Here is a 10,720-nt window from a genome sequence, read left to right as displayed (position 1 = left end):
TCTAATATGACAATTTGATGCTCAACAAACATTTATGATTATTATCAATGTGGATTTTTTTTTTTTTTTATCAATCGAAAGTAAAAAAAAATTGTTATCTGAAATATAAACTTTTTGTAGCATTATACACTAGGCTACCATTCAAAAGCTTGCGGTTAGTAAGAATTTATAATAAAAAAATGTTGGGAAAGAAATTAATACTTTTATTAATTAAGGTTGCATTAAATTGATCAAAAGTGACAGTAAATACATTTATAATGTAACAAAAGATTCTATTTCAAATAAATGCTGTTCTTTTGAACTTTCTATTCATCAAAGAATCCTGAAAAATGAAATGTATTACAGTTTACTCACAAATATGAACTGTTTCCAGCATTCAACAATCAATCAAATCATCATATTAGAATGATTTCTGAAGGATCATGTGACACTGAAGACTGGAGTAATGATGCTGAAAATTCAGCTTTGATCACAGAAATAAATTACATTTTACTATATATTCACATATAACAGTATCACAGTATTATAGTATATATTACTGTTTTTTTTTATCAAATCAATGCAGATTTGAGCAGAAGAGACTTCTTTTAAAAACATTTTTAAAATCTTATCGATCTCAACTTCTGAACAGTAGTGTATATTTCATTTTATTATGTATATTTATTTAAAAGAAAATATTGAAACCAAAACATGGCATTGTCTAGTGTGCAGGCAAAGATGACCTCCACATGCTTTTACGGGTCTTCAAGTAACTTATAGTGCCCTGGTGTATTTGCCATAATTGCCTTTTTGGGTCTGCTGCTTCACCCTCTAAATCTAACATTACTTTAGTAAGTAATTTAAAAGAAGAATAGTTTATCTCTCTTTGTTATATAACATTGGACTGAATATGTATATGTATATGTGTATGTACGGCTATATATATATATTGATATTTGAGTCAGATATTATATTCTCATAGGTCATGACCCGGTGGATGAGAGACTCTTGAGTCCCCGATGAACAAGCAGAACTTTATTCAAACACACTCAACAGCCTCCAAACACACGACCCTGTTTATGTGACAACTGTCTCTTGTTTCTGACAGTGTTTCTGTTCTCAGCTGAAGGAACTGCTAATGAAGAGCGCTCTTGTTATAAGGACACATTAACACACACTGACCTGTGATGGGTTTGTCGCAGGCGGCACATGTTTGGGCGTACAGGTTACTGAAGCACTTCACACAGAACGGATCTTCACCCTGCGTTGTGAAAGGCTGTCCGGCCAGCTGGACTTTACAACCCGAACACAAGAAACATTCTTTATGCCAGGGCTCGTCTCTGTACGTAACGCCACCCTGAACCAAGATCTGGAAGAGACGAGACCAAACACACTGTCATTCACTGCGTACAACTTAACGAGGTTAGCAATGAAATAAAAGCAAAAATACTCAGTATTTAGATTAATCTTCAGATGTGTGTAGTTTACACTCTTAAAAGTAAAGTTTCCAAAGGGTTTTTTTTTTTCCAAAGGGAAACTTTGCCAAAGAAACTTTCAGTGAACAATTTTGAAGGCAAGACAAATTAACTATAATAAATATCACTTTCCTTTCTGTGTTGATGGAATACATTAAGAATTCCAAACATTTTTGTACGTTTTCAGAAATATTATGTTGTTATGTATGTAAATGAGGTATTTATCTAATTAGCTATTCGCTCATTTGCATAAACTCCAAAACAAAAATCTGAATATTGGATGAAGTCAGGTGCAAAATTCTTGTTTCATTTGGTTGACATATTATAAATCAAAGGTTTTTAGAGAGGGGATTTAGGATTTCTCTTTTTATCACTCCATAAATCAGCAAATACTGTCAACAAATAAGTTTTCACCATGTTTTTAGGAATAGATTGTATAATATTAGGCAAGTGATATATGAACAAACCTCTCAGTAAAAACCTTCAGAATATAAAACTTTAATGTTTGGTGTATGTAAGTGATGCTGAACTGGAGAAAAAAACTCATTTAAAAAAAGCAAACTTTAAAGATATGAATTGTAATCGAAATCTAGAGATGTACATAAAGTAGTCTACAATTAAAAGTGTATTTTGGATGTTTTCTTTCCACTACCTGATGGAAGATGTCATCAAAAATATTTCACTATTGTAAATTAATGTTAAATAGAGAAAAACATTTTACATTAAAGTAACTTGTACCGTATTCTACTTGGTTGGACCTTGTTATTGAAACACAAAATAACCAATACAATCTCAAGCACCAAAAGCAGCCCATACTAATCATCTAAGTTCTCTTTATCTGGAAAGTATGCTCTCTTCATTTATTTATAGCCTACATGGTTGCTATGTAAAAAATTTTTTGCTGTAATTTCATAATTTCAAAGACGTTCAGTTATTGTGCTTAATTTTATGCCATCTATGTATCTTCTTGACAAAAAAAAAAAACTTTTATGTTTATTGTTTTGAATAGAGGTTGATGATACAGTAAAATCCGTTGGTGTAGCTATATATTGCCTTGCCTTGCCTCAAGGTTGTGTGTCATCACCTGTACTTTTCGCTTTGTATACAAATGATTGCAGGAGCACACATAAGAATAATAGTATTATAAAATATGCTGACGATACTGTTATTCTGAGTCTCTTACACAAGGATATGGACTTATCATCCTACCATAGTGAAATAGATCAATTTATTCAGTGGTGTGACAGGAACTGTCTTGTGTTAAATGGACAAAAAACCCAAGAAATGGTCCTTGACCCAAGAAATGTATCTGAACATAAGTCTGTGATCATTAAAGACACAGTGATACATCAAGTTACATCTTATAGATACCTGGGGTTTTACATGGACAATGTTCTTTGTTGGAAGACACACATTGACAGTCTGTGCACACGACTACAACAGAGGCTGTACTTTTTAAGAAGATTACGACTGTATGGGGTGGGCAGTGACATTTTACTTGTTTTTTACCGAGCCACACTTGAAAGTCTTATTCGTTATGGAATTATAGTCTGGTTCGGAAATTTGTCTGTTCAATTGAAAAGCAAATTGATCCATATCCATAAAACAGCCATGAAAGTCATAGGATTAAAACAATATGAACCCATACAGACTCTATACGAAGAGGCAATGATGAGGAAAGCAACGAGTATTAGTACTGACTCTGAACATCCTCTTTTTAGTGAATACCAGCCGCTGCCATCGAGAAAGAGACTGAGAATGCCAATATGCAAGAATGAAGCTTTCATTTGTTCCTGCCTCAGTAAAACTGCTGAATATGACCCGGAGCAATGCACCTTTACACGTTAGCAGTAGCAATTAAATGCGTTAAGTATTTTACTTATCTTGTATTTTATTTATTTTATATACATTGGTGTGCTGTGTATACATTGTTGTGTTGTGTATTGTGTTGTGTGTTGTACTGTAGCACTTTGCCCAGGACAAATTTCCCCTCGGGGACAAATAAGTTTATCCTTATCCTTATCCTTATATTGCAAATTGGGAAAATTCAACAATTTGAACATGGAGCCACATTATATCTATGGGACTGAACAATATAGGGCCTTTAAAATGAAGATTACAAAATAAAATTTTATTAAGAATGAGAGAAGGACATTAAGATATCTTTGTTACTTTTAGAGTTGCAGGCACACAAACTATGGAAAAATACTATTTATGACACTCAGTGATGTTCAATTGTGATAGAAAAAAATAACAAGATACATTTCTAGTTTCAACGTTATTTGTTCTTCAGAAAATGTGCGACCATTGAAAATGTGTACTAATTTACTCATGGAGCCAGATTAACATCCCTATTAATTGGGACTTAAAATGAACCATATTCGGCCTTAAAAAGTAAGAAACCAAAATAAAAGTTTGTTAATAATTAGAATCTAAAAGGATATTAAGATTTTTTTTTTTAATGAGTTGCAGGCATGCAAATTTCGAGCAAAAAACAAAAAGTAGTGCTTTTTCCCATTTTAAATTTTTTACGTTGGTATACTGTAGCTATAATGCAACAAAGATGGCTAAAGTCAACCGATTTAGCTAAATAGACCTAACAATCTCTGTGTAAAAGTAAAATAATTATGAGATTATTAAGTCATTTTAACCCCCCTGTAATCTGACTCCAAATCTCAGGTGAAAATTGTGGCTTTTGTGAAATATGAAATTCGGGCTTTCTTCCCTCATTTATGTTTGTCTTTCTTCGAAATATTTTTTTTAAACAAAATAAAACATTTGAGCTGGGAAAGTTTCTGAAATGTGGTTGCTTTTTCCATGAAATTACCCAAATGTGTTTGTCTGAGAACCTTTTATACATCTTTTGTACACATATTTACCTGCAAATTCTGAAATGATACGCACTGTGTGGTACAGTACAAATATTTTGATTGTCCCTTATTCCGTCCCTTATTTTCCTATAAAGAACCACGATTGTCCTTTATTTTCCTTTCCATAAGTTGGCAGCCCTAAAACTGCTCAATATTAAAGCATTTCAGACTTTTTGTAAAGCTGCTTTGATGTGAAATGAGCGCTATACGAATACATTTTGACAGTATAACTTCATCTAACTTGATTCGTGTAAATTCATCAAAACATTATCCAATTGATCGTTACTGAAATCGCCATGGTTATCACTTGATATTTCTGTAGTACGCTAGCCTACGGCTAAACAGCATAGAAGATAATTCATAAATTCGTACATAAAGGAATGCGCATGCTCATGCCTCAAGCGTCTACGCCAATAAGATTGCTGTATTATAAACCAATAAAATCGGGTGTGGGCGGCCTTAATGTGTCGACCCGCCCCAATCGTCCACTCTGGGGAACTCGGAGCTCTGACATCACTGTAGTTCAGAGAGAGATTCAGAGAAAGTGAAACTAACTTGATCAACAACAATATGGACGCCTGAAACGATCAACCTCTTTAAACTATTGATCCGTTCAAAGAGTCTTGTGGACACATCTGATCCTCACAGGTAAGAGATAGAAATATAAGAGAGATTGTGCTGAACAGGTTTCTAATGGAAGTGATCTGGTTTAGCAGGTTTATGTCAAACTGGAATAAGTTGAACTGAACCAGGTTTAAGCATGTCAAATACTCAACTACTTTAGTTGTTTACTGCACTGAAATGGTATCAGAATTGTATTTAATTATGCCATTTGATTGGTTGTGATACAAAGATTGGCGTTTCTGTCATTTTGTCACAAATACATAAAAAATTACCTGCAGATTCACTGAACACAAACCTGCTAAACTGCAGATGAAAATCACATTTAGCCTACATTAAACATTATTAAGATAAAAATTACTCTTGGCCATATAATATATTTTATGGAGAGCTTTATATAGTTGTTGTAAATATACGAGACCGGTGCGTCACGTGCAGGTGTCGCTCATTATCAATCACGCCACCGGCCTCGTCCTGCTAACCACAATATCTTTTAAGATTATAAGAAACTTAAATTGAGTGTGTGTATCAAGTGTGTCCAAACTTTAGACTAGTAGTGCAGGTGATTTATCTTCATCATTTCTCTCTCCAGCGATGTCTTCCTCCAGCGGTCCACTGACTGAGGAGCTTCAGTGCTCTATATGTCTGGACTTGTTCACTGATCCAGTCAGCACTCCATGTGGACACAACTTCTGCAAGACCTGTCTGAATAAGTGCTGGGACAACAGCCAGACCTGCAACTGTCCATATTGCAAAGAAACATTCAAGCACAGACCTGATCTCAAGATTAACACCACACTCCGAGAGCTCGTAGATCACTGTAAAAAGAAAAGTCCTGAGAAAAAAGCTGAAGTTCTGAAAAAAGCTGAAGTTCTGTGTGACGTCTGTGAGGAAAGAAAGCTGAAAGCCCTGAAGTCGTGTCTGGTGTGTCAGAGCTCTTACTGTGAAACTCACCTGGAGCCTCATTTGAGAGTGGCAGGTTTAAAGAAACACAAACTGATCAATCCTGTGAGTAATCTGGAGGACTATATATGTCAGAAACATGAGAGACCTCTGGAGCTGTTCTGTAGAGATGATCAGACTATCGTGTGTGTGTCCTGCACTGACGGAGATCACAAGAACCACAACACTGTTTCTATAGAAGAGGAGAGTGAAGAGAAGAAGGTAAAAGTTACTGACAAACTGATTTTAAATGGCTCTTATCATGAGGAATCACAGGTTCTTTAATATAAATGAATCGATTATGAAAACATATTGTGTGTTGTTCTCTGTCTATAGACTCAACTGATGAAGACACAGAAAGACACACAGCAGATGATCCAGGACAGAATCAAGAAGATTCAAGACGTCAAACACTCAGCAGAAGTCAGAAAAGTGAGTATAAAATTATGTAATTTAATAAATTTTAATATCTATTGTTGTTTATTGAACTGTTGTATAAAAGCAATTTATAAAATTTCACACTCACGGTCTGTTGGTCTGAATATCGACACGTCTGTGATTCCTTGATCACTTAGTGAAGTAATAACACATCTCTCCTCAACAACACACATGATTTGAGGAATCATTCAGTGCAAACGGGGCAGAATGAGGGATTTTGAAAACCGCCTAAAAACACTGAAATATGAGAAATAATAACACTGATTCTTCTCTTAACAAATGCCACTAATAATGTGTTGATTGTCCTGGTTGAGCAGAGAAACACAGAGAAGGAGAAAGCAGCCCGTGTGGAGCTCTTCACTGATCTCATCCGCTCCATTGAGAGATGTCAGACTGAACTGCTGGAGATGATGGAGGAGCAGCAGAAAGCAGCAGAGAAACAGGAGGAAGAGCTCATTGAAGAGCTGGAGCAGGAGATCACTGAGCTAAAGATGAGAAACACTGAGCTGGAGCAGCTCTCACACACTGAAGATCACCTCCACCTCCTACAGGTCAGTCAACATCTCTCTGATCAATGATAATGCAGTATATGACACCATAACACTCCCCATGCTGAAGGATTTCTCCTCTCTCCTGCTGTAGATTTACTCATCCCTGTGCAGCTCTAGAAACACCAGGAACTGGTCTGAGATCAGTGTGAAGACTGATGAGAGTCTAGAGACTCTGAGGAGAGCTCTGACTAAACTGCAGGACTCTCTACAGGAGAAACTCACGCTAACTGGTACAGCAATATCAAACACACCGTACAGATACATATATTTATCATCTTTTAATATCAGTAATGAAGAATGAGTCTGTTCAAGCTGAAATAAGAGAAGTGTGTGATCATGTGTTTGTGTCTCATTATCATCACAGTTCTTCTTGAAGAGAGCAGGTCATATTCATCTCTAATTTCAGAAAACATGCAGTAAATTCATCTTGTACTAGAAGCTTCATCACTGTAACCAGAACCTTGAGGCTTTAGTAAATCTGTGAACACTTTTAGATGAGAAACTACAGAAAGAAACATTAATTTTTGCTTGTTTGCACTCCAAAAATACAGTATGATGAAAAATTGAGATGAATAACATTAGACACAAAAATAACATATTGATTATTTAAATATCAGCAGAGAAACATTGATCAGATAAAACATGATGTTGTACACAATCCTTTAAATATAACTTTAAATCTTGTCTATAATTCACACATAAACATGTCAAAGATCTGCTGATGTTTTATTGTCATGTGTCTCTACAGAACTGAAGAGGAGACAGCAGTATGCAGGTACAGTGTGCTGTCTGCACTACACTAGATTACATTCAGATACTCACAGCTTCATCACTGACCGACAGTATGATTAAACACTGATTACATATTACACACATCATCACTAAATATATGTATTAAGTTGTGATTTATATTCTCTGTTTTCTCAGTGGATGTGACTCTGGATCCTGATACAGCTCATCCTGAACTCATCCTGTCTGATGATGGAAAACAAGTGAGAGATGGAGACATTAGACAGAAACTCCCAGACAAACCAGAGAGATTTGATTACTGTGTATGTGTCCTGGGAAAGGAGGGATTCTCCTCAGGGAGATTTTATTTTGAGGTGCAGGTGAAGGGAAAGACTGCCTGGACTTTAGGAGTGGTCAGAGAATCCATTAACAGGAAGGGACAGATCACAGCGAGTCCCAGTAATGGACACTGGACTGTGGCTCTGAGGAATGGGAATGAATATAGTGCCTGTGCTGATCCTCTTGTCTCTCTGTGTGTGAGAGTGAAGCCGCAGCGGGTCGGTGTGTTTGTGGATTATGAGGAGGGTCTGGTCTCCTTTTATGATGTGGAGTCCAGCTCTCATATCTACTCTTTCACTGATCAGTCTTTCACTGGGAAACTCTATCCATTGTTTAGCCCATATCTAAACAATAAAGGTAAAAACTCAACTCCACTGATCATCACACCTGTCAAACACAATAAATGAATTTACAGCCATAATATGAAATACACAATGAAAATGATTTATATAATTAAAAATCTAAACATGTTTTGCTATTTTTTGATCATTTGGTTTTCATTGTTAAAATCAATCATTTCTAAAAATATAATGCTTGTTTAACAATTTTATTTTAAACTTTTCATAATTATTCATGTCATTGTTTTCACCCATCTCAACCTGACAAAGTAAAAATTTTACAAATTTTTTTTTCTTTTTTTTTTAATCAAAATAAACCAAACTATGATAACATGATAAATGATATCAAAGCTGTCTCTTCCATTTCAATTACAAAATGTTCTGTGATAATACTGTGGTAAATCAGATGGTGATACCACAATATTTATCATAGGACTGTATGATTACCATATTCATACACAACAATATAGATCTTCAAAGTATACCTAAAAGCACAATGACTCTAAAAAATGCTGGATTGTTTCAAATATGGACAATCCAAACCGTTGGGTTAAAAATTCAATTAAAGAAATTAAACCAACAGTTGGGTTTGTCCATATTTGACCCAAACAAGATTTTTTAGAGTGTATGATCATGGGAGGAGAAGAAGAAGAACCATAACCATAACCATAACCATAACCATAAGAATAGAAAAATAGACCAATGTAAACACACATCAGATTCATTTAAATGTTGATTTTTTTTTATTGATACATACATTTTTAAATGAAATATAGGACCTTTAAAATATCTGATGGTGCTGATATGAAGTAGAGATACAAATATAAAACCTTATAAAATAGTACCTTATAAAATGAAACCCTATAAAAAATATGGGTAACACTTTATGATAACTTTCAGTTGTAAGTCATTAATAAGTGGTTAGTTAATGATGAACTAATCATTTACAGAACATTCATAAATGATTAGCAAGTGATATACTAACATTTTATGTATGTTTTGTACATTTCGTTACAAGTCATTTACAAGTGATTAGTAAATGATTAACTAATCATTTATGAAACATGACTATGCGTTTCATAAATGTTTAATAAATTATGTTATTTTTTTGTATGTTTTGCTCACATCAGGTGCACAGTGGTTAGACTCCATGTGTTTCAGAGAAGACAGCTGTCTATACCCTCACCAGTCAGCACTTACACTGCAGTACACACTACACTACACACTACAGAAGACAGCTGTCTATACCCTCACCAGTCAGCACTTACACTGCAGTACACACTACACTACACACTACAGAAGACAGCTGTCTATACCCTCACCAGTCAGCACTTACACTGCAGTACACACTACACTACACACTACAGAAGACAGCTGTCTATACCCTCACCAGTCAGCACTTACACTGCAGTACACACTACACTACACACTACAGAAGACAGCTGTCTATACCCTCACCAGTCAGCACTTACACTGCAGTACACACTACACTACACACTACAGAAGACAGCTGTCTATACCCTCACCAGTCAGCACTTACACTGCAGTACACACTACACTACACACTACAGAAGACAGCTGTCTATACCCTCACCAGTCAGCACTTACACTGCAGTACACACTACAGTATTCAACAACTGTTATAGATGTGTAAACACATGAATAAATCATTTACAACACTTTCTGCATCCCCTAATCTAAAGTGTAAACTATTCATCACTTGTAAATGTGTTACACTTAGCTGTTACAAATGATCTGTACGTGTATTCAAGGCATTTACAACACATTCTGCACCCTCTAATTGCTACATACATAAAAAAAAAAAAAAATAATAAACATTATTTATTAAACATTTATGAAACGAGTTATTTAATGAATTAGTTAATCATGTACTAATCAATTGTAAATGACTTTACAAAACATACGGAATTTACAAAACATACATAAAATGTTAGTATATCACTTGCTAATCATTTATGAATGTTCTGTAAATGATTAGTTCATCATTAACTAACCACTTATTAATGGCTTACAACTGAACGTTATCATAAAGTGTTACCATATATAGCTATTTATGTTTAATGTATTTTGATCTGTATGCAAATTGAGCACAGCTGATTTTTACAGCAGATAGTGACAAAATAAGGCGATCATTTTGAAAATATAAAATTATAGAAAGCTAGTCACATATTCTGTCCTGAGAGAAAGAGTAGAAAACTTTATCTCTTTAAAGTAAACCAGTCACAGTAAAGAAACTCATACCGGTTTGGAGCGAGTAAATAATGAATTTTCATTTTTTGTGTGAACTATCACTTTAAGATTCTCTGAGGTCTCTGTGCTACAGCATTACTGTAGATAATGTTCACTAGGTGGCGCTATATAGTTTCAAATCAGAAAATACAGACAATATAATGGGGTTCATGCAGTCATGGAAAACC

General features: G+C 34.9%; 1 protein-coding gene across 2 annotated transcripts; it reads left to right on the top strand.

Annotated features, from left to right (window-relative positions):
- The first annotated feature begins 4,816 nt into the window (after window positions 1-4,816).
- On the top strand, window positions 4,817-10,079 carry LOC311299446 (E3 ubiquitin-protein ligase TRIM39-like). Of its 2 annotated transcripts, XM_084423017.1 has the most exons (8): window positions 4,840-4,972; window positions 5,538-6,109; window positions 6,224-6,319; window positions 6,643-6,876; window positions 6,968-7,106; window positions 7,625-7,651; window positions 7,804-8,301; window positions 9,413-10,079. In XM_084423017.1, the coding sequence occupies exons 2-8, from the start codon at window positions 5,540-5,542 to the stop codon at window positions 9,934-9,936; spliced, it is 2,088 nt and encodes a 695-aa protein (XP_084279143.1). In that variant the 5' UTR covers window positions 4,840-4,972; window positions 5,538-5,539; the 3' UTR covers window positions 9,937-10,079. The 2 variants fall into 2 exon arrangements, with proteins under 2 accessions (XP_084279144.1, XP_084279143.1); XM_084423018.1 differs by lacking the exon at window positions 9,413-10,079 and having other exon boundaries at window positions 4,817-4,972; window positions 7,804-8,962.
- Window positions 10,080-10,720: the final 641 nt, after the last annotated feature.

Source organism: Rutilus rutilus, assembly GCF_951802725.1.
Source record: "Rutilus rutilus genome assembly, chromosome: 11".
Classification (NCBI taxonomy): domain Eukaryota; kingdom Metazoa; phylum Chordata; class Actinopteri; order Cypriniformes; family Leuciscidae; genus Rutilus; species Rutilus rutilus.
This window is presented reverse-complemented; position numbering and strand designations above follow the sequence as displayed.